The sequence below is a fragment of the Pelophylax lessonae genome (assembly GCF_965119305.1).
Source record: "Pelophylax lessonae genome assembly, chromosome: 10".
NCBI lineage: Eukaryota > Metazoa > Chordata > Amphibia > Anura > Ranidae > Pelophylax > Pelophylax lessonae.
Window position 1 is genome coordinate 145,293,754 of NC_138777.1, and position 25,122 is coordinate 145,318,875.

The following is a 25,122-nucleotide window of genomic DNA, read 5'->3' on the forward strand; positions in this document are numbered from 1 at the left end:
TAGGGTCACCTTTGCAGGATGGGGGACAATGTTTACATGTGAAGTTTATGTTGTCACTCTGGTTTAGTGTGAAGTATGGATAATTATTTTAAATGTCTTATTTATTTATTTCAACCTGGGTCGTAGTGGCCGGGTTGTATTATTGCTTTTGCATTGATTTTTTAAATTTATGGTGTTTTAATAAACAAATAATAAACGGCCGCGGCATTTTAAATATTTTCCAACCTTAAAGAGTGTGGTGTCATCATTTTTAGCATAAGATATAGTATAAGAAATCTAGTCTACTATACCATTGTTTTTGTATGGCCAGCATAAGTGACAGCAGGCGCAGGTAGCTTTTATCAAACCACCTTCCTAGGACAAGGAAGTCTGTCATATATTACAGTTCTGTCTAAAAATCGGCAAAACAATCTTTAATTTTTTAAACTTTACTTATCAAATAAATTATACACAATTTTTTTAAGGTTATTATTAGATTAATTGAATAGTGGAAACAATAATCAGCCAACTAATCGATTATGAAAAAAATCCAACAGCATAAAACCCAATTTTTGTCTTAAATCTTGAAGACTGCATATTGTACAGTTGAAAACAAAAGAAAGAGAGCGCACACTGCCCTAGTGTAACACCATTTAATGAAAATAATTAAAGCCATAAAAACAGGTACTCACAAACAAGTATAGTGTCATGCATGGAAATGATATCCCCCGATCTGATGTGTGCAAGGTACTCTCCTCCTTGCCGGCGGCTCAGCTGTTCGTTCCTGCAGTGGTACGTGGATAACGTCCAACTAAGGCAACCATCTCGGATGACTCAAGGTAGCTCAATGCAGTGCGCCTGCGCACGGTCCAGCCGCTCGCTGCACACTCTGCAAGAGCTGGATACTGTAGCCGACAGTGCGGTTACACAGAGGAGAGATCCCCGATCAGGACCCAGGACATGACATTCATGGGGTTGCTAAAGACAACGTTTCAGAGGCATGGCCTCCTTCTTCAGGTCTCAACACGAATTTGCGGCCTTTCCGCATCGCACAGGTGTGAACCGGGACTTATATATATGTATATTTTTACAATTTTTTTTTTTTCTGTTTATATACTTTTTGTTTTGGGTTCCACATGTAGTTTTTATATATGTGTATATGGATTTTTATGGTATTTATTGTATTATGAATTTATTAACTTTTATCAAAATTGTACAATTTATGGATACATATTAATGTTTTGATATGAGTGCCCTTGATTATAGGCTCGTTTCTGTTATGTCCCTTAAAGAAACTGTGAGGGGAGGAGCCGCTATATTACTATATATATATATATATATATATATATATATATATATATATATATATATATATATATATATATATATATGAGGGCATAAGAATATTTGGGGTGTTGAGACCTGAAGAAGGAGGCCATGCCTCCGAAACGTTGTCTTTAGCAACCCTATGAATGTCATGTCCTGGGTCCTGATCGGGGATCTCTCCTCTGTGTAACCGCACTGTCTGCTACAGTATCCAGCTCTTGCAGACTGTGCAGCGAGCAGTTGGACCGTGCGCAGGCGCACTGCATTGAGCTACCTTGAGTCATCCGAGATGGTTGCCTTAGTTGGACGTTATCCACGTACCACTGCGGGAACGAACAGCTGAGCCGCCGGCAAGGAGGAGAGTACCTTACACACATCAGATCGGGGGATATAATTTCCATGCATGACACTATACTTGTTTGTGAGTACCTGTTTTTATGGCTTTAATTATTTTCATTAAATGGTGTTACACTAGGGCAGTGTGCGCTCTCTTTCTTTTGTTTTCAGCCTAGTTTCTCTGCCTCATATCCCATGGAGGGTTAAGAGAGCTGCCACGCTTTTTCTCATGTGTTTCACCACTGGCCATACTACAAGGTTCCCCAGCTTGAGAATTAATCTCCAGGATCTGCGCAGGGACTGGTAATGTGTTTCTCTTTTGCATATTGTACAGTACCTCCCTTGCTGTCTCCCAACTCTAACACATCAGATTTTACCCAACGTGTGAAATACAAATACGTACAGTAAAACCTCAGTTTGAGATCATAATTAGTTCCAGAAACATGCTTGTAATCCAAAGCACTCTTATATCAACTTGAATTTCCCCATAAGAAATAATGGAAACTCAGGTGATTTGTTCCACAACCATTTATTTATAGGTCCTTCAGTTTCTATAAAAAGATTATAGCAATGTGATAGGTTGTGTATCCATAACATGTCCATTCACAAATGGCAGCCTCCACAAGGGGATTAGAAGCAAAATCCAGCAGGAGCTACAGAATATAAGAGAAGAGAGGTGCCTCAGGGTGTTTTCACACTTGGTGCAATTGCCTGGTCCAAACCCGAGTTTGATTGCTCCCCCCTCCCCCTGTCCTGATGGACTGTGTTCACATTTGATTTTTGTACCTGAACCGCGGTGCACTTGTGTCATCAAGCTGCAGCCAGAGCGTACTCATATTGCTTGGCAACCGCTGTAAACGAGAAGGTGCCAAAATGGATAGAATTGCTTGCTTTGGTACAATTGCGTTCTCATCAGAAGCGAACCGTACTGGAGTTCACATGAACCGTACCCCAGAGCACCCTTTTTAAATGGACTTGGGTACGGTTCGCGGGTACGCACCCGAGTTCAAAGACAGTGTTCACATCATCAAAAAGAACCGAATTATGACGTCAATCGAACCCGGGTGCGCACCAAAAGTGCTAGTGTGAAAACACCCTAAGTGTAGCAAGGTGGTTACATTTAATGAGGATTCACCATTTAGCAACTCACATGGTTGATGATTAAAAGAGGCACATCTAAGAATGCAGGCATCTGGGGTAAAGAGTCGTACCCGGAAGAGTGTAGAGACAGTAGAGCGATCTAGGGGACTCCCTTGTTAAAGGGGGCATCCAGATTCGGATAAGCCTCCCGCCTGCAGACCCCCGCAACCACAGCCCAGGGTTGTGGGGAAGAGGCCCTTGTCCCCATCAAAATGAGGACAAGGTGGTTTGGCGTGGGCATGAGGCCTGGTATGGTTCGGGAGGGGGAATGCTCGCTTGTCCTCCTTCCTATTTAGTGGGGCACACTATTTTTTGATGTGGCCTCCCCCCCCCCCAAGTCCATAGCAGACCCGAAGGGCTTGGTATAGATTGGGGGGGACCCACGCCGGTTTTTTTTTCACTATTTCTTTTTGCTGGCAATTCTTTTTAATACATTCAGCTTTGAGCTGGGAAACCTGCCGCCAGCTGATGACTCCTTGGTTCTTAAGGACATGGCAGCCAGCTTCCTTGCTCGCTCCTTAGCAACCAGCTATATACAGTGTTAAAGGGAAAAAAACACAAAATGCCTGAAAATGCATGAACACGGGTTTAAAATGCAAAATGTGCCTGAAAAACGCATCAACCACATAGATGTAAACCTAGACTTAAAGGGACTATACACATAGGTGCCTATACCCCTGTGTATGGTATCAGTAAAATAAAAATGCTGTGTTGCTGGTCAGTATTTTTACATGCGTTTACACGCAAATGACAATTTCTCTAGATTTAAAGAAAATGCTAGAATTTGTACATGGGTATGTGTAAATATGCACAAGTGCTGTACAGACCATTTTCAGTTTTTTTCTGCCAGGAATATCTGGTGTTCTTACATTAGTACTGTGTGCAAATTCCCTTACATTGTTTTCTGTATTAGTTACCCAACGTTTCAAAATATATTATTTTTCTTTTGGACAATACGAGAGGGGTAATTGAGAAGTAAAGGGGAGGCAGTCCCTCCAAATGAAGGACAGTTTGAATTAATCCTACATCACTTTCAATACGTCTTCCGCCATTTTGTCTGCCCCTATTATTTCCGCCTTACATAGGAGGACGTGGCTACATGGGCTCTGTCCGTCACCTGATTGGTGACATAATTTCCTGTTTTAACCCGCCTTTTCCCGGAGTTTATATGTGCTCAATGTGATATCTTTGTTCTAAGTCAGTAGTAAGCTCGCAGTACAGTGCAGGGTGAACATTCAGCGTCCTAATAATCCGCTTTTGTCATCTATCTGGCCGGTGGGAGGATTCGTCGCGTCATTACAGCCCGGAAGTAGCTGGCGCCATTTTGTCCGCTGCTCGCAGTGTGAGTGAAGCTCGCGTCTGTAACGTCGCCTCTTCCGGAATCGCCCGATATGAAAGACACCCTGAAGATCTTCATCGGTAACGTGGACGACCGAACCACGGAGGAAGAGATTAACGACCTGTTCCAGAAGTTCGGCCCGGTTGTAAGCTGCGCCGTCATGAAGCAGTACGCCTTCGTCCACATGAGGGGCGCCGACAGGGCCAAGAGAGCCATCGATGAGCTGAACGGGCGGGAGCTGCATGGGAAGAGGATGGTGGTGGAGCTGTCCAAGCCGCGACCTCAGAACACCTGGAAGATCTTTGTGGGCAATGTTAGCACTGCCTGCGACGCCTCTGAACTCCGCACCATGTTCGAGGCCTATGGCAGGGTGGTGGAATGTGATGTGGTGAAAGGTAATGGCGGCCGGGGGAGGGGGGGGTGTGAGGAAAGATGGCGGGCTTTTAACCTGCGCCGGGCCTAGTAATGGCACCGTATCGTGTATTGTATACGTTATCGCTTTGTTTTTTTTTTTCCTTTAGTGTGCGGCAAACTGGTGATCCGTTCACATTGTATATGCTATTCGCATTTAGGTATAGGCCTTTAGATGAGATGTGCGGCGTTTTTCTTTCAAATACAGAACAAAATGTAGTTTGAACGCGAAAATCCAGCCATCCCTTCCAGTGGACTGCGTTTTGCCTCTACGTCGGGGTGACTTTTGCTCGGCATATTGTATCGTATGGTACCGGTCACACCCGAGCGTCGTGTCGCTCGAAAACATACATTTGCTTCATGTGGGGTTGCACAAAAGAATTGAACGGGGCGTCTAAAAGCGCACAATATAGCCTTTGTTAAAGTCTTGCCTTTCCTAATAACTAAAACAAATCCTTAAAATGTTATTGCACGTTAAGGCCTCTTGCACACTGCAAAAAAAAAAGCTCAGTGCAGCATTTTTTGTTTCTAAAATAAAATGCAGCGCATTCATTGTAATGTACCCCCAGGCACTGTGCATTCTTTAGTAAGAACATAGAAAAATCTGCATTTTAGATTGTAATTTATGCCTAATGTGCGCAATTGCAAACAAATTAAATTGTGCGAAGATACTGTTCTGAAAAAAATGCTAATTTGCATTTTTTACAAGAATGTAGGAATAAATTTGCGTGAAAAGACGCAAATTTGCACAAACACATGTGCACGCAAATGCACCTCAAGCAGGAGTATGGTGTGTAAGAGGCCTTCCATCTGTAGATGAAAAGCTGTGCAACTCTGTCTAATATTGACTAAAGCCATTGCTATAGGCCTTATGTACCTCCCAAAGCCTGACTGGAATACTCCCAGGATGTTGCTAAAGCTGGATACACACTATACAACTTTTTGTTGGTAGATTTCCCTTCAGCTATGTAGTGCAAGGGCCTGCCTCATTGCATACAAATGAAAGTGTTTAGGTCTGACCTTATATGGTTTTGGAAAGTCTGAAGGAAAAAATCTAAAGAAAATTGTATAGTGTGTATCCAGCGTAAGTGAGGTCTAGTAACTGCTCACCGCCTCCACCACATTTTGTTGTAAAGCCCCGCGTAATATGTTGGCACTCTAAATCCTGTATAATCACAGGAGCAAGTTTTCAAATGATGAGCTCAGAGCGACTGCATCGGGGTAGGGGAAGCATGTGAGGGTTTGAGTCCGATAGAGAGCTTGCTCATGTGATGGAGGTGAGCAGGAAAGACCAGTCCTCCTATAGCAATGTCCTGGGGGTATTCCAGTCAGGCTTTATGTGGTATGTAAATGGCCTACACCTGACTATTCGTTAGTCAAAGCTGCACAGTATTTTTTATTTTTTTGTAAAGGTTAATGCTTTTAGGCTGGGTTCGCTCTTGTGCGATCAGACATGTGCAGATCACATGCGATGTCTGTGCAATGTGAAAATAGCCATACAAACTGTCTGAAATCGCATTGAATTTGCACGAAATTAGTGCAGGACCCTTTTTTTTTTCTGATCTAGAATCAGATTGCATGGGTGTTAACATGTATGCAATCTGATTCCTGCACCATTTGATGGTTCAAACTGATCTGGGGGTGCCATTTACCTTATGTTGACACCCCCAGCAGTTCGCATATGTCAGTGTGAAACATTGTGTGTGATGTGGGAACCGCCACTGAATCGCAGGGTTTCCTGCATCACACCAGTGTGAATGGGGACAAAGTCTGCAGGTTTGGGTAAAACAAGCTCAGTTGTGGGCCTAGCAGAGTCTTACACCTAGCTGTGCTGTAAGTACTCCCTGCACATTATCCCAAACTTCACACTGACAGTTGCTAGATTACTTTTGTGGCTCTTATCACAGACTCGTTACTAAAATTTGAGCAGACCGAATCTGGAGCAGCTGTGCAGAGTAAATCCCAATTTATACTTGCAAATGAGGGGGGCGGTAAAACTCCATAGTTGAGCCATGTTTTTATCATTACTCTCCTTTTTCTGCAGCGGCTAGGGGTGTACACATGTTGTGGCAATAATTTTAAACCCTGTTGCACTTGGATGATAGCGTCTGACCAGCTTGACCAATTGAAGTGAAAGGGGCTGCATTGCAGCCCTACACATGTGCAGTTGTATGGTGTTTAAGACCCGGTTCACACTACTGCGTGTGCCGGGTTCGCATGTCATGTCGGAGCGCACTGCTCCGACATGACATGCGATCAGCTGTGCGGTGCGAGTTTAGACATACAGTTTGTATGGCTAAATTCGCACCGCACCCGCAGCAAAGACGCACAGGAGGCATTTTTGCTGCCGCATCAGGATCGGATCGCACAGCGGTTCACACTTGTGCGATCCGATCCTGTGCGAACTGCACGATCGCACTGCGATATGCGATCAAACTGGGGGTGTCGTTAAGATTACATTGACACCCCCAGCGGATCGCATATGGCAGTGTGAACTGCCGGGGGTGCGTGTGCGATGCGGGAACAGGCTGCGAATTCGCAGCCTTCCCGCATCGCAATAGTGTGAACCGAGCCTAAGAGGTTAAAGCAGATGGTCAGGAGGCAATACAACACCTTTTCCACCTGTCTATTGCAAGTTAGAAGCTGATTGGTTGCCATGCACAACTGCTCCATTGTTAGTAATTTCCCCTTTAATCCTGTAATTGGCTCAGCTCCCTGTTCAGTTTTTATTGTTACTAGATAAAACTTAACCCCTTGAAGACTAAGCCCTCTTCTGGCACTTGTTGCTTAAAGTTGAAATTCATATTTTTTGCCAGAATGTTGCTTAGAACCCTCAAACAGGATACAGATAGAGATGTATATTTTAGCAGAGACCTTAGAGAATAAAATGGCGGTCGTTGCTATATTTTCACTGTATTTGCACAGCGGTCTTTCAAATGCGTTTTTTTTTTTTTTTAAATCCACTTTTATGAATGAAGAGGAGAAAGAAGAAAATGCAATAAAGTTAGCCCAATTGTTTTTGTATATTGTGAAAGATGTTAAGCTGAGTAAATAGATACCTAACCTGTCGTGCTTTAAAATTGCACATTCGTGGAATGGAACTACGGTACTTAAACATCTCCATAGACAACGCTTTAAAATAATTAAGTTACCAGTTTGGGTTTACAAAGGAAGTCTAGGGATAGAATTATTGCTCTCGCTTGAACGATCGCGACATTGCCGTTTGAACACAGTTTGCATTTACGGGCAGGACTTGCGTAGTCTTCTGCACGTGAGCACAGAGGGATGGGACGTGTTTAAATGTTTTTATTTTTCCCTTTTTTACATTTTTTTTTTTTTTTCTTTTTTTTTCCATCAACTTTTATTGATCTCACAAGGAATGTAAACATCCCTTGTGACAGCAATAGTCACTTTGAGGTATTTTTTTGGAGGAATCTGGGGTCTAGAACACCCCAAATCTCTCCTTTGCACTTAGAGGAAGTAAACTCTTCCTTTTTTTTTTTCTTCCTTGCAAGGTTAATGCATAATGTGCTAGTATGCATCGCATACTAGCGCATTTTTCAACACTTAAACGAAACCCTTGTCGTCCCCGCTGGAGGCCGCATACATCTTCAGCCGCTTTCCATCCTGGTCTGCGGAGTCCAGCCATGCTACTGGCCGGAAGCCCTGTGACATCACTCCCGTGCATGCGCACGGGAGCCGCCAGTCACGGCACAGGGCTCTGAAGAAACACAGGTGGCCATTTCTTCAAAGCGCATGCGCCGATGACATCATTGGCTGCATGAAATGTAAATATCTCCTAAGCAGTGCAAGTCTAGGAGATATTTAAAGTACCTATATAGAATGTTCCGGCTGGTCGCTTGGGCCTCCTGGTGGGACAGGAAAGCATGGGCAATCAGCAGGAGAGGGCTTCCACCTCCTGCTGCTTGTAATATTAACCACTTAAGGACCAAGCCTATTTCTGACCCAGTTACAAGTTAAAATCGCTATCTCTTTCGTTCCATTGACACACAGCTCCTCTTAAAGAGGAAGTAAACTGAAGAAATATATACAGTATTCATGTGTCCACTACGTATAACATTTCTAAATGCACCAGGATACGAATTAGCCTTATATGACCTTTTTAGGCCCCTTTCACACGTGCTATCCGGTCCGCCTGCCAGTTTTTTAGGTGGACCTGATCGGATGCTCTATTCAGCCATATTGAGCAGCGGATGTCAGCAAAGACATGTCTGCTGCACCCGCTGCTATCCGATCCTGTCTGTTAAATCCAGACGGATGGAAACCCTATCTTCCATCTGTCTGGAGGATCAAATGAAAACGGACAGGCGGTCTCCGTTTTCATCCGATCTCCATAGAGCGGGGCTCTGACAGCTCTGTCTCTGCAAAGTAAGCGGAGCTGTCACCTGTCTGCTCGGTGGGATCGGCGAATCGATCCCCGTTGAACAAAACGGAGTCCGTCAGGCGCACCGCCTGCGTGAAAGGGGCCTTAATGTTTGTGCAGCTTGGTTTCTTTTTCATCTGTTCCATCCGAAGACGGCGCCATGTTTGCTGTTGCCTTCCAAAGCCAAAATCTCGTGCATGCTCAGTAAAGATTAACCAAGCCCCATTTTGGAATACTATTACCTTGGCAGCAAAGCCCGGCAAACCAATAAGAGTAAACATAAAAATATCCTCCGTGTTAACCATGAATGTCACTGTTCACTTCCCCTATGACGTAGCTGGTCACATGGGGTGTTTTAAGAACCCCCGGGATCTCGCAGGATTGTAATGCCATGGAGCTATGCTAAACAGGCAAAAAATTTGGGGGAGCATACCCATGTATTTCTAAAGCTGCTGCAGCTATGAACCAAAAGACATGTATATTAAAAAAGAATAGCGCGCAAATGCAAAAGAAATTACTACCAAATCTGAAGACAATCCATAAATAAAAATGGGGGTTTGGTTCCACCATATGGCAATATCGTGCTCAAGCCCACTACTGCGTCAAAGTACCCCATTATCAGTGGGTCCTACACTATCCATGAAAAAGAGATGAATCCAGCCTTTCTAACCCTTGGAGATAATACTCCTTGCTGGGAAGGATGTGCAAATGCACTACAGGGGACTCCTCCTATATCCACTTGACGGTGGACACTGATTGAGTACAGGTGTGTGTGGGGGGGGTGGGGAGGGTTGCTCAACCTCGATAGTCTGGTCAGACCGAATACATAATAAACAGGCAAAAAATTTGGGGGAGCATACCCATGTATTTCTAAAGCTGCTGCAGCTATGAACCAAAAGACATGTATATTAAAAAAGAATAGCGCGCAAATGCAAAAGAAATAACTACCAAATCTGAAGACAATCCATAAATAAAAATGGGCCATATGGTGGGACCAAACCCCCATTTTTATTTATGGATTGTCTTCAGATTTGGTAGTTATTTCTTTTGCATTTGCGCGCTATTCTTTTTTAATATACATGTCTTTTGGTTCATAGCTGCAGCAGCTTTAGAAATACATGGGTATGCTCCCCCAATTTTTTGCCTGTTATGTATTCGGTCTGACCAGACTATCGAGGTTGAGCAACCCTCCCCACCCCCCCACACACACCTGTACTCAGTGTCCACCGTCAAGTGGATATAGGAGGAGTCCTCTGTAGTGCATTTGCACATCTCTCCCAGCAAGGAGTATTGTCTCCAAGGGTTAGAAGGGCTGGATTCATCTCTTTTTCATGGATAGTGTAGGACCCACTGATAATGGGGTACTTTGACGCAGTAGTGGGCTTGAGCACGATATGGCCATATGGTGGGACCAAACCCCCATTTTTATTTATGGATTGTCTTCAGATTTGGTAGTAATTTCTTTTGCATTTGCGCGCTCTTCTTTTTTAATATACATGGAGCTATGCTATCAGAAGCTGACGTCTTGCTGAGTGCCATAAGTGAGGGACAAAACGTGCATGCACAAGTGATGTCACTGACACAAACATCGGTGATATCTCTTAAGCAGCGCAGTTAGTAATACTTTTAAATAGGGATGCACCGAAATTTCGGCCAACGAAATTATCGGCCGAAAATGAGCCTATCCCATTTTGGCCGATAATGGGTTAACAGTGCCGAAATTAATATGGTCGCCGTGAGGAAGGAGGAGGGCGCAGTGCAGGTTTTAAAAGTCCCGCCTCTGGCCGGCCGCCTGCCTCTCAATGACGTCCCTACTACTAGATGTGTGCATGAATGAAGGGACATACCAGGCGAGAGGGCGGGGCTAGCGGCCGGTAATAAATAGAACTATGTGATCCTTCCCTGTCAGCTCAGCGGGACTGTGTGTGAATGAGAACTGACCTGACACCGGGCGGGGGGAGCGGCCGCTAATAGCTGTAACTATGTGAGCCTTTCACTTCCCTGTCAGCGGAGATACATGCCTGACAGGGAAGTGAAGGGCTCACATAGTTACAGCTATAAGCGGCCGCTCCCCCTGCCTGGTGTCAGGTCAGTTCTCATTCACACACAGTCCCGCTGAGCTGACAGGGAAGGATCACATAGTTCTATCTATTAGCGGCCGCTCGCCCCGCCCGGATTCATCCTCGCTCTTTTTCGATGGCTCGGATCTTGACCTTCCTTCAACGGGGGGTTGAGCAGAAACTGGTTTGAAGTACTAGCAAGGTTCAGGTGTTGGCCTTAGCGGTTTTCTTTCAATGGCCCTTGGCCACATACTACCTGGTACGTACTGTTCTTCGGAGAGTTTGGCACTTGACCTCTCCAGTGCAGTCTCTGTTGCCGCCTTGGGACCTCAATTTGGTGCTTTGTCTTCCAGAAGCATCCTTTATGAGAATCTTCGGAAGATTCTCCTGCTTACGCTGCCCCAGAAGGTGGCCTTTTTGGTGGCTATAACCTCTGCATGTAGGGTTTCAGAATTGGCGGCGTTATCCTGTCCACCTTACTTGGTGGTTGTTCGCCTCTGTCCGTTGTCCCTTCCTCAGGTTGTCTGTGATTTTTATTTGAATGTAGACCATGTGTTGCCTTCCCTGTGTCCCAGGCCAAAACATCGGAAGGAAATTGCTTTGCATGCCTTGGATGTGGTCCGGGCAATTAGGGTGTACCTGGCAGCTACGGAGTTTTTTAGGAAGTTAGGCACACTATTTGTGCTCACGGATGGGCCTCGGAAAGGGTTGCCCGCTTCTTCTGCGACCATTTCCAGATAGATCAGCTCAGAGTTAGAGGCAGTCTTTTGCTAGAATTTTTGCTCCCGCTCTGACGATCGTGGCAATACCTCACATGTGATTTGAACACCGTTTACATTTGCGGGCGCGACTTGCGTATGCGTTTTCTTTGTGTGAACTTATGGGGACGAAGGCAATTTTAAAATTTTTCCATATTTCCTATAGAAATTTATATTTTTGGTCACTTTTATTGCTGTTTCAAGTAATGTAAACATCCCTTAGGTAATAGGCAGTGACAGGAAACATCCCTTAGCTTAGGTAATAGGCAGTGACAGGTTCTCTTCATGGTGAGGTCTAAAAGACCCCAACCTCCAATGCACTTCCAAGTATTCAAAAGGCTGAAATCGTGATTTTTTTTTTTTTTTTAATCCGGTCAGTTTTTTTTTAAATTGGCACCGTTTGCAGCCAAGTAAACCGGAAGTAACGTCGCTTCTGGGTTAATTGATCAGAGACCCAATCCTAGCCGAATTCGGCTTAGTCCGGGACTCCAACCAGCCGATTTGACGTACCGGCTGGTTGCTCGGGTTTTCCGGTGGGACGGGAGACCCGGCAGAGCAAGGAGAGTGGGGCAACGGGGTTGCTGGGATAACGGCTGAGCGGCTGCTGAGCTGCATCGGTTATCACCAGAAAGCCGACCGCCGGCTCTAAAAATGAAAAACTACTTCAAGCTCACGTACAGGTGCGTCAGTTTGCGCAAAGTGGTTAAGCTGATTAGCTGCATTGGTTATTACAAGAAAGCAGAAGGCCGCATATATACGCTACATTGGCGTGAAGTTGTTAGTGTAACCACTTTTGTGGGTGGAAAAATATAGCGTATACAATTGAAAAAAGAATGTGTTGTTGTTTTTTGAATTGTCGCTTTTTTTTGTTTATGGGTTCTGCGTCGCACGACCGCACAATTGTCAAAGTATCGAAATGCCGAATCGAAAAAATTGGCCGGTCATTAAGGGGGAAAACCTTCCGGTCCAGAAGTGGTTAAAGGTGACCCTCGCATCTAAAATTTCATTTTTCTCCCTGCTAGCTCCCCCCCCCCCCCCTTCCCACATAGGCAGGATATGACATTTGATGCTCTTGCAGCCTCCTGATAGATCCTGTCACATATCTCAGGACACTGTGGCTGAAGATATAGAGCAGGGTATCTCAACTAGGGTTCCTCCAGAGGTTGCTAGGGGTTCCCTGAGTCAAGGAAATGATTTCAAGGGTTCCTCTATGTTGAAAAGGTTGAGAGAGACTGATCTAGAGAAGTTCACTTTTTAACAAAAAAATAACAAATGCACCTTTTTTTTTTTTTTTTTTTTTTTTTTGCAGGTAGAAAATGTTCATTTACTTTTGTTTCTGGAGCATCTTAAGGCATGCAGGTCTCCTGCAGACCTGTCCGTGTATCTGTGCAGATACAATTTGAGGAAGACTCAATGAACTACCATGGCCCTGGAATATAGGTGTAACATGTTATGAAAGGTGAACATGTCCTTTAACCACATAAGGACCGGAAGGTTTTACCCCCTTAATGACCAGGCCATTTTTGCGCTACGGCACTGCGTTAATTTTACTGACAATTGCTCAGTCGTGCGATGCTGTAAGGAAATAGAATTAATGTTCCCCCCCCCACACACACACACACAAACTGAGCTTTCTTTTGGTGGTGTTTGTTTTTTTTTTTTTTTGTTTTTTGTGCTATAAACAAACGACGATTCTGAAAAAATGTCTTCATCGTTCATTGACGGATGCAGTCCTCTGATGCATATCAGTAGGGTTATACTGCCCCCTACAGGGGTAGGACATTAAGCAGAAAAAAAGTTCTGGCTATAACTATGGGCATTTCCGGAGGGTACACCCTCTCTTCCGGCATAGGATGTAAAGTTTTAATCTGCCTAGTCGGGAGTAAGGACCTAGTTCCCTGCTGGGATCTTTGGTCCTGGCATAAGTGTTTTTTTTTTTTTTATGTAGATAGTTTTTTTTTTTTTTTTTTTATTAGCTAGCCTTTTTCTCCGGATTTTTTTCCTGTGAGATCTACAAGCAACTATGCTAGATCTGGGCGATGGGCTGGATAAGCTAGATCCAGTGGTCACCCCAGCTGGCCAATGAGCGCGTGCAGACCTTAGCTCCGCGCTGCGTCGGCCGCGACAGTCCCACTGGACGGGGACTGGCTCCGCAAGTTAAACGTCTCACAAGGTCACACACGACAGGGTCTAGGCTTATGTCGCAGTGTTCCTATTTGGCCAACAGCCCCCCACTTTGGCTTAGAGGGGTCCTGTCAGGAGATGGCGCCCGCCTGTGTTCCTGGTATGGTGAGTAAACGTTCCCCCCCCCCCCCCCCACCTCACCGCTTCCCTGGCGGACTTTGGGGTGGACGCGGTCTAGGGCTGCACGATATTGGGGAAAAAAAGAACATTGCGATATTTCGTTTTCAACTATATATATCGCAATATTTCTCTGGGTGGAATGCAGAAGACGGATTAGGCAGAGTCAGGACTCACAGTGTGGTAGGAGGTAGAAGAACACAGCCCGACATGACATCTGTCCCACACGTTCCCTCTGCCGCCCTGGAGCTAGTTCTCTTGACCGAGCGGTGAGCGCGGCACAGCGAACCAATCACGTGAGAAGCGGCACAGGGAACCAATCAGGTGTGCAGGCACGCGTGATTGGTTAGCTGTGCAGCTGCTCACCGCTGAACGTGTGGGATGGCTGCCAGCACTGTGAGTCGGCGTCCTCCCCCCAGAGTCCCGACTTCTCCCTGCCTAATGGTTAATATCGTGTCTTAGGCGATATGAATATCGCCCACAGAGCGATAGTCGATATCACATCGGCTATCGTTCAGCCCTAACGCGGGCCCCTCCCTGGAATGGTTGGACCCTCACACTCCTTGGTTTCCCTCTGTCCTGTTATGCTTCCCACCCCCCCCCAGCTGATCGTGCAGGGGATGCCTCGGTCGACTCCTCCAGGGCCTTCCTGCTGTGTGATGGTGTTAGGAGGGCTGGCGGGGGGGGGGGGGTCCCCCTGTGGGTCCTTGTTGCCACGTGGATCAGCCATTTTGTTGTAGCCTCGTCTGATACTATGGTGGCCATCTTGGTACACCCGGTTTAGGGGGCCCCTTGGCCTTCCTTGAGGGTGTTCCTGTTTGGTATTTTTGTTCTGCTGTTCCCACCCCTCATTTGGGTACTGCTTTGGGACGTAAAATCCTTTTCTCTGAAATTCATTAATGGACACAGCACCTGCCACTCTATTTTGAGTTGGATTGATGTTACTTCTCTGACACTGCTTTGATAGAAAACTGACATCCTACGCAGGAAGAGGGTGTACCCTCTGGGACTGCCCATAAGAGTAGCCAGAACTTTTTTTTCTGCCTCGTGTCCTATTCCATATGCATCAGAGGACTGCGTCCGTCAATGAACTTAAGAGAAGAATTTTACAGTAAGTCAAAAATCCTTTTTTTTTTTTTTTTTTCTTTGCTATATAACATTCCCAGTAAAAAAAAAGGAAAACATTTTTTCATCAACATGGGCCAATGTGTATTCTGCCACATATTTTGGCAAAAAAATCCCAATAAATGTATATTGATTTGGTTTTGCGGCTTTGCGCAAACGTTAGTGTCTACAAACTAGGGGATAGATTTGTTATTTTTATTTAACTAGCAATGGCGGTGGTCAGCAATTTTTATCAGGGCTGTGACATTGCGGCGGACAGAGTGGGAACCTGACACTTTTGAGGGAGCCAGTGACACTTATACAGTAATCGGTGCTAAAAATATGCACTGTTACTGTACTTAATGACACTGGCAGGGAAGGGGCTAACGCCAGAGGTGATCAAAGGGTTAAGTGTGCTCCTAACTGTATGGGCATTGTACTCACTGGATGAACAGACACCTGTGTTCCTATATAGGTGGAACACAGAATCCCTGTGGTCATCTCTGACAGAACAGCGGTCGGCCTTTACATCACCAGACTGCCGTTCTCTCTGAGGAGCGATCGCGGAAGGCCGGCGGATGTCGCCTCAGCATGGCCTGCTGATTGGCGCCCCCTCTGGCCAATCAGCACGTGTTTGCGCCACTGGCGGCACACACCCGCCCCCACTACCTGTAACACAAAGTGACGTACAGGTACAACATCGGCTGGTCGGCAAGTGGTTAAGTAAAGAGTCCTCCATATACAGAATTCCATGGCCACAACTAATCCGGAGGAAGGCATTAGGAAAACACTATGAAGCATGGTCCTATTTGCTTCAATGAGTACAAAATAAAGTCCTCCCTGATCCTCTAGAAGGTAGTCGGATATTCCCTGGCTCAGCAATCTCTGGTGTATTACCTGTAAATAGTAAAGTGGAGTTCCAGTCGTTTGTGTTGATTAAAAGTCAGCAGCTACAAAAAGTGTAGCCGACTTTTTTAATAAACACACACTCCCCTCCCCCAGGATCCAGCATTGTGGCCCCCCGAACCATTGGTTCTCTCCCTGGTCTCTCCCCTGTTAAGAAAATGTCCTAAGTTAAAGAGGAAGTAAAGCTTCCTCTGTAACTTGTACATATAGGTACTGTAAATATCTCCTAAACATGCACTGTTTAGGAGATATTTACTTTGCACGCAGCCAGTGAAATCACTGGAGCATGTGCGCTGACGGAAAAGCTGCTCGTGCCGATCCTTAAAAACTGGGCATGTGCGGGAGCCGCCGTTCACGGCACATTCAGATTGCCGGACGACGCGGACCTGGAAGAAAGACGGGTGATCATGTCGGCCATGTCTGTGGTGAGTGGGCGCCGCAGCGGGAGCTATGTTCGAAGGTATGTATTTCATAAAGCGCTAGTATGCGATGCATACCAGCACATTATGTCTTTGTCTTTCAGGTTTGTTTGTTTTTTTTTTTTTTTTGGGAGGTTTACAACCTCTTTTTAACCACTTAAGCCCTGCTCACTGTGCCTCTACTGCGGCACAGTGGCTCGTTATCGTCCAGCGACGTAGATCTACGTCACTGGACTCCTCCCCTTGTGGGCGGTGCTCGCGTGCCGCCTCAGGCGAGCTCCCGCTGTATTCATTCACAGCGGGAGTCGGGCCAGGGGAGGAGCTGCTCTTCCCCGATCGTCGGGGAATCGAGTTTGGAGATCCGCCTGCTTGTGTAAACAAAGCGGCGGATCTCCTAAGTGACAGACAGTGACAGATTGCAAGGTTCAGCATAGCTGAACATGCGATCTGTCCCTGTGTCACTCAGTCACCTCCCCCCACACACATTAGTAAGCACCAGGCATACATTAACCCCTCCCTCTCCAATAAAATTAACCCCTTCCCTGCCAGTGTCATTTTTACATTAACAGTGCATATGTATAGCACTGATTACTGTAGTAATGTCACTGGTAATAGATACAAAGAGGTTGCAACGGCGCTACCTTTAAAGTGATTGAGTGCTGTGAAGGTGCCAACTTTGGACCCAAACTATATTTATACATTTATAGTATACCAGCACGTTTATTGAAGTTGGCACCTTCACAGCACTCAATCACTTTAAAGGTAGCGCCGTTGCAACCTCTTTGTATCTGTTTCTCGTTTAACCCTTGTGGGTTCGGTTGTTGGCAGCTTACACCTTTCCAATAAATTTTGGGATTTCTTTCCTATAACTCCATAGCGCTGGTCACCCCCGTTGTTTACAATGTCACTGGTACCCCCAAAAGTGTCAATGTCAGTCAAGGGTCCGATCTGTCCGCCAAAATGTCGCAGTCCTGCAAAAAAAATTGCAGATCGCCACCATTACTCGTTAAAAAAAAAAAAAAAAACACCAAAAATGACAAATCTTTACCTTAGTAAACGCAATAACTTTTGCGCAAACCAATCAAAATACGCTTGTTGGGATTTTTTTTTTTTTACCAAACATAGGTAGCAGAAAACAAATTGGCCAAAAATTTAAAAAAATTTAGATTTTTTACATTTTTTGGGGGGGAATTTCATATAAAAAAAATGTGAAAAATATTTTTTCAAAATTTATGCTATTTTTTTGTTTATAGCGCAAAAAGTAAAAATCGCACAGGGGATCAAATATCACCAAAAGAAAGCTCTGTTTGTGGGAAAAAAAGGAAGTAAATTTTGTTTGGGTACGGCGTCGCACGACCGCGCAATTGTCAGTTAAATTCGCACAGTGCCGAATCGCAAAAAGTGGCCTGGACGTAAGACTGCAAAATCCTCCAGTGGTAAAGTGGTTAAAGCTTTCTCAAACCAGAGAAATTTGGTGAAACCTGCATGTATAATCAATAGGTAGCTCCTAAAACAAAGGTCATTGAGCATATATGCCTATGGTATATACTTTTTAGTTAAAGTGCTTGTAAATGATTACCTTGTAGAACAACCCATTAGATTACAATTGAAATGAAAGGGAAAACATTTCTGTATAGATACAAGAAAAAAAAAAATATATATATATATATATATATATAACCCCCCCCCCCCCTTTTTTAAAATAAGTTATCACATTCCCTCTGTTCTCAACCACATAAGAGCTAGGGGGAGGAGAAGCAGCAGCACACTAAACTTTCCAGTGAATGGCTGTGCAGGGGAGGGGGGGGGGGGGGCGGTGTTGGGACAAGCTTGATCATTGGAGGAAAGCAGGCTGAATTCCCAGACTAGCTAGAGTGGTCAGTTTCTAATAGGAAAGCAGAGGGACTGGCAGGATCACCAGGAATTTCACACAAACAAAGCAATGCAAAAATATCCTTTTTTCATAGAAGTGCATGGTACAGTAGGCACATGTCCGGAATATGAAATTCTAGGGTGACAAACACTTTAAACATCATAGCTTGGCCCAATCTCCTGATTTACAGAATTGCCTTGTGTAATTAGTTATCTCCTTCAACCACTTCAGCTATGGAAGGTTTACCCCCCCCCCCCTTCCTGACCAGGCTATTTTTTTTGCGATACAGCACTGCGTTGCTTTAACAGACATTTGCGCTGTCATGCAACACTGTATCCAAATTTTGTATTTCCCTCCAACACATCCAATAAAAAAAAATGTAAAATAAGTTTAGGCCAATATGTATTCTGCTAAATATTTTTTGCAAAAAAATCCCAATAAGCGTATTTTGATTGGTTTGTGCAAAAGATACAGCCGCTACAAACTATTGAATATATATATTTTTTTCTCTAGTAATGGTGGTGATCAGCAGCTTATAGCAGGACTGCTAAATTGTGGCACATCAGTCGCCTATTTACTTTTTTGGGGACCAGTGATGCTAATGCAGTGGTCAGTGCTAAAAAAAAATATGCACGGTCACTGTACTAATGTCACTGACAGGGAATTCTCGCAGCAGGGAAATTCAGCCATACAATCTGTATGGCTGAGTTTGCATCGCACAGACATCGCATGTGATTTTCAGAGCAGTGCGCTCTGAATTGCATGCGATGTCTGTCTGTCATCGATATAGTGTGAACCGAGGCTTAGTGCTGAAAAAGAACTTATGTTTTGGAAGTATTCACCACCTTTATGACTTTACTTAAGAAAGGATACTGAAGCTTTTGTTCATTGAGCAGTTAGCTGGCACAGATAACAGCTGTATGAAAATAAAAAATGAATTGCACACACGGTTTAAGACACGGTTTACATACAGGCGACCCGACTTGCCGGGGCGACCTGTATAGTCGCGGTGCACAGCGCGCACCGCGACCTCGGAGAGACCTGCACGGACTTCATATCATTGAAGTCAATTCAGGTCGCTCCGGGTCGCCCCAAAGAAGCTCAGGACCCTTTTTCTAAGTCGGAGCGACTTGTGTCGCTCCTATTAGAACGGGTCCTGTGCTAATCTATGGCAGGTGACTTGTCAGGCGACCAGGTCGCCTGACAAGTCGCCCCAGTGTGAACCGGCTCTAAAAGAATTAAAAATATTTTGGAAGATAAACAGTTCACATGTGTACTTGAACTGTGCTTGGCGATTTTGGCTGTTCTGTTTTAATTTGCTTTATAAAGCTTTTGAATAAATAATTATTTTGTCACTTTACCTGAAATTTTAAAAGAATCTTCACATCTTATATATTTTTTTTTACTTTTAACTTCAGTCTTTGGTTTTGCATATGTGGTGGTGTTGTTTTGGTGCAAAAAAAAAAAAAAAAAAAAACACCACCACCACATATGCAAAACCAAAGACTGAAGTTAAAAGTAAAAAAAAATATATAAGATGTGAAGATTCTTTTAAAACTTTAGATAACCTAATCAGACTTGTACATTTAATGATATTCAGCATATTTCAATGTCTATAACATATATATATTTTTTTTTCTCCCTCCCACTGTGTACTACCTTAGACTATGCGTTCGTTCATATGGAGAAAGAAAGTGACGCTAGGGCAGCTATCGAGAATCTGAATGGAAAGGAGATAAAAGGAAAACGGATTAACGTGGAGATGTCAAATAAAGTTTCAAGGCCTATGAATGCTAATGGTAATGCTCATAATCGCTCACGTAGGCCTCATGATATTCGAGAAAATCCACAGAACCGTTCTGAGGCATATAATCGTAGAAGGGCAGCTGAAGCAGCCTATGCATCCTTTGCTCTAAAATCGCCATATGAGCATTATTCAGGTGATAATGCACGTTATGCATTTGACAGAATGCGCCCACCTTCTCCTCTTTATTATTCACGTGATCGAAGTCCCCTAAGAAGATCACCCACAAGGTCTCCCTTTGGTCTTGCACAGTCCGCTGCTTCACTTGCATCAAAGCTCCGTGCTTCAGCATCAGGGTATGGTTCCTTATCATCTGCCTATGGGGATCAACCAACTTCATCATTGTCTGCTGCATACGGTAGTCAGTCGTCGTCTTTATCTGCTGCCTATGGAACCCGAGCCAATGCACTTGCATCTGCCTACGGCAATCAAGGTGGATATGACGGCCAGTCCTCGGCTTTTGGGACAGAAACGCAACCTTCATACAGCTCACAAAGTTCTACAGCCTATAACACTCAAGGATCGTCTCTGTCTGCCAGTTATGGGTCCCATCTACCGTCAGTGGGGCCGTCCTACAGCTCTCAGACCTCGTCCAGTCCTTATCAGTCACATTCTACCAGTTCCCCATATGCGTCGTCCGCTGCACTGGCTAGTGCCTATCGTCCACAGCAGAGTTCCGTCTACGACACTACTCAGATGAGTGGCCTTGGAATGCAGTCTGCTTACTCGTCTCTGTCGTCTTCAATAGATGCGCCGATGTACGAGCGCACTCGTCTTTCACCGCCGCTAAGCTCTGCTACTGACAACTACAAGAAGACGATGGACAGTTATAAAAGGTATGTAACTCACTACTGTGCTAACGCATAGCCTTAGATATTTGCTCGTCTGGCATAATTATTGTGGTAGAAATGCATAATCTTTTGTTTTGGGATTGCTGTGACTTTTTGCGTTAGTAAGGGATAGTAAAGGTTGTGTTTATTTTATTTATAAAAAAAAAAAAAATTGCCTGCTCTGTGAAACATTGCATAGAGCGGTTTCTTACCACCTCTTTTTCAGTTCCTCGCTGGTGGTGTCTGCTCGCCTTTCCTCCAGATGTCCTCCGGGTGCTAAGGGGATACCCGTGCCAGTTTGCTCCCAGGCTGGGCTGTGTGTCCATACACACACTGCCGGTAAGCCGCAACTCTGCTCCCTCCTCACATGAGTTTGACTGGCAGCAGCAGGAGCCTATGGCTTACGATTTAAGGTCCCTGTCTTGCAGGCAGACACATTAGGGGCCAGTTAACCTACCAGCAAATCTTTGGCATGTGGTAGAAAAGTGACATACATCCACACAAGCACAGGGAGAGTGTGCACGCTTCAGAAATTGTCCAGACTTAAATTTGAACTGAAGACCCTGGTGTGGTAAGGCCAGTCAGTGTGTTAAGGTGTTTGTAAAGGTTCAGATTTTTTTCTAAATGTCATACCTGCTCTGTGCAATGGTTTTGCAGAGCTGCCCTGATCCTCCTCCTTGGGTCCCCTGCTAGTGCTCCTGGCCCCTGCTAAGTGACCTCAAGCTGCTTGCTCCTGAGCTGCCTGTGTCTGAGTCGCACAGAGCGCAGCTCAGCCCCATCCCCTGCTCTCTCACTGGCTCTGACAGCAGCAGAAGCCAGTGGCTCCTGCTGCTGTGTATAAGCCAATAAAGAGGCAGAGACCCAGGAGAGCTTCAGCTCTCATGCACATCGCTGGATCACTCTCAGGTAAGTAAAGAGGGTGGAGCTGCACATTAAAGGTTTCTTTTTACCTTCTTGCATAGAATGCAGCCTTTAGAACCACTTTAACATGTACTTCACTGCGCTGCCCATCGCTCAATTCATTGCTTGGCCATGAATCTAACAGTTTTAAAAGTTTGTGGTTAAATTTGCTTTGAAAAACCTGTAAAGAAGAGATTCACCAAAATGTTGCGCTGTCTAATACATGAACCAGGTGAATCCAATATAAGGTACATGAAATGGCTCACATAATGAATAAATCCACAAGTCGTAGAAAGTGCGCTCAAAGTAATAAATAATCCCAAAAAGTTCATAGAAAGTGGAAAAACAATCTCAGTAAGGCAGTGTTAATTTTGGCAGCAAATTTCAATTTAGTTTTAGTCTTAGTCTTGGGACTAAAATGGCATTTTAGTTTTAGTCCCATTTTAGTCTTCTGCAAGTGTTTTTAGTTTTAGTCGTATTTAGTCGACTAAAACTCCAGTACATTTTAGTCGACTAAAACGTCCTACATTTTAGTCGACTAAAACTCATTTTAGTCATCTATAATCGAATGGGTGTAGTTCAATTGTAATTTGCAATGCATTATTTAAGCATTTCTCTACGATTTCCCAACTCATATACTAATGCTGGTCCTGGAGTGAAAAATCGAATGTGTTATTATTTATGGTATTAAGCTTTGAGCATGCACCAGTGTTAATTTTGGCAGCAAATTTCGATTTAGTTATAGTCTTGACTAAAATGCCATTTTAGTTTTAGTTGTATTTTAGTCATCTGAATTGTTTTAGTTTGTCGTATTTTAGTCAACGAAATTAACACTGCAGTAAGGTGCTGGAAAGATCGAGGAGCTCTGTGTACGTCTAGAAATACCCAGACAATGTATTTATGATGTGATCTGTTTTTTATGCACCTATTGGATTCACTTGGTTCATGTATTAGACAGCGTAACTAACACATTTATTTTGGTGAATTTCCTTTGTATGGGTATGTGTATATACAGTGAGTGCTGTATATACACTTGTTGGTGGCTTTTTTTTTTTTTTTTCAGACTTTTTTTTTTGGATTTGATTATATGTGACACTTTTTTTTTTTTTTAGCACAGGATATTTTTTGCTATAAAGAAAGGTGCCTGTTCTTAAAATGCCAGTTCAATGTCTTCTACCTAGAGATTCCAGCTCGTTGATAAATGTAGGCTTTAAGACACATTACCAGTTCATGCGCTGATCCTTAACTTGAACGTCCAGGTTGGTGATTCCTTTAAAAATGAGCACACGGTGATAAAAAGCGATGGGGCGTTGTAGCTCACCTAACTCCACTGGGTGGTGGACAATCCCTGTACGAGGAAAAAAAGAGGGCACGACCGCCCTAGCATAACACCGTTTATTGTAAATGGAAATAAAAGCTGTAAATGATGCACTCACATTGGGAAGATAAATGTAAACACCTCAATACATTGATAAACCCAGAACGTCAGAAGCTCTCTCCAGTGGATGACTGTACCCCCGCTTGCCATTCGTGAGCACTCAAGGTCTTGCCAACCGAGACTCCCAGAGGTGGAGACTTCCATCCCAGGGTCAGCAACTCGGAGTGCCTGGGCCAGCCGGTGCCGCGCATGTGCCAGATGACAGGAAGGAAAGCAGTCAGAAGCCATAGGCAGACGGGCTTCAGAGAGGATAGCCTCCCAACGTCACATCACACTTGTAGGTTGCAATGACTATGCTTTTTCAGAGGCGTGGCCTCTTTCAGGTCTCCGAAACGCATAGTCATAGCAACCTACAAGTGTGATGACGTTGGGATGGTGTGTTTACATTCATCTTCCCAATGTGAGTGTATCATCTACAGCTTTTATTTCCATTTACAATAAACAGTGTTTTGCTAGGGTGGTGGTCGAGCACTCTTTTCCTTTTTTTTTTTTTTTTTTTTTATTTATTTTTTTTTTTTCTCCCACTTATGCTTTCCTCTCTCTTGCTCCACATACCTGTTAGTGTTCTATGCTGCATGTTACCAGGTCTGACTTCTCTAGGTATTTCTGCACTACCATTTTGCCACAGATGAATAGAGAATGCAAAAAGTCTAACAGGCTGAATATACAGGAATGCCCTTATGCCTATCTTCTCTAGTGAGGTTGAACAAACTGACATTTTCTGTACCGTCCTGGTACGTCAGACTCCCAAGTCTTTAGTGTCATCTTTGCTTACTCCTTTTAGTACATTAGGACATGGCCCTTGGACCTCTTCACCTTTCTATACAGGGAGTTTCGCAGGATCTTTACCATTGCTCCACTATCTATCCTGTCACTGTCCGTTTGTTTTTTCTCTGTTAGTGGAACTGGATGGACTTGTGGTGTTGTGTGTTTTTTCTTTTTTTGTCCAACCAGATTAACTTGAACTATTCTGCCCGCTCTTATTGTGCTGCTTCATACTCCCCACCCCTTTTGCTGTGCCAAATGACATTGAACACCTTACCCTAGACCTCCCCCATCAAAGTGCATGCTTCACCGATCCTGGTCCTCTGCTTGCCTACAGATTAGTTTACGTGTCAAGACAGGAACTGAAAGAATCTCCCCAGCAGGGAACAGGCAACCCAAAACTATGACGTTGCCTATAAGTGTAGAACTGAGGGACCTAATCGTTTTGTTGGTAAAATTTTTACATGTTTTGAATCTTCACTATATCTGCAACTGCAGGTATAAATATTTGCTAAATGCTAGTAGCTGAGTTGTAGTCTGCTCACTTCATCTTAAAACGTAGTAGAAAGATTACATTTTGTCACTCCAATTTTTGTATATAAAGTCTTTAACTTTCCTTATGTACAGCCTTGATTAACAGATTTATTTTTTTTCGCTGAAGGTTTTTCTCATTAAAACTTCCTTTTGTGTTTCGACAGCAGGCTTGCTTCTGACCGCCGTTATTCAGAATTAGCTGACTATCGCCGTTTAACACAGGAATCACAGGATCCTTTCCGCCGGTCGCCACCCAAATCTCAGCTGGATTTCCGTCGCATGACTGAATCGCAGTCCGATTACCCTTACAGTGATTTCATGAGAGGGCCATCATTATCTGGCTATCCGCGCCGTTTGTAATGGCTTTAAAGGGTGGTTGAAAATTGTCTAGATTGAGGTCTCTTTCTGTGTGATAAAATACAGAAAAATAATTGGGTTTCTAATTTTGAAGATTTTTTTTTTTTTTTTTTGATCTGTAAAACTGTTTTAATAGGCATTGAAATCTAATTAGTCAA

The 25,122-nt window shown here is 44.2% G+C and overlaps 1 protein-coding gene across 2 annotated transcripts; it reads left to right on the forward strand.

Moving 5' to 3' along the window:
* Positions 1 to 3,913: 3,913 nt before the first annotated feature.
* On the forward strand, positions 3,914 to 25,122 carry RBM14 (RNA binding motif protein 14). Of its 2 annotated transcripts, none has more exons than XM_082270224.1 (3): positions 3,914 to 4,515; positions 20,001 to 20,976; positions 24,775 to 25,122. In XM_082270224.1, exons 1-3 carry the CDS (start codon positions 4,173 to 4,175, stop codon positions 24,965 to 24,967), a joined length of 1,512 nt encoding a protein of 503 aa, XP_082126350.1. In that variant the 5' UTR covers positions 3,914 to 4,172; the 3' UTR covers positions 24,968 to 25,122. The 2 variants fall into 2 exon arrangements, with proteins under 2 accessions (XP_082126350.1, XP_082126349.1); XM_082270223.1 differs by having other exon boundaries at positions 3,917 to 4,515; positions 24,772 to 25,120.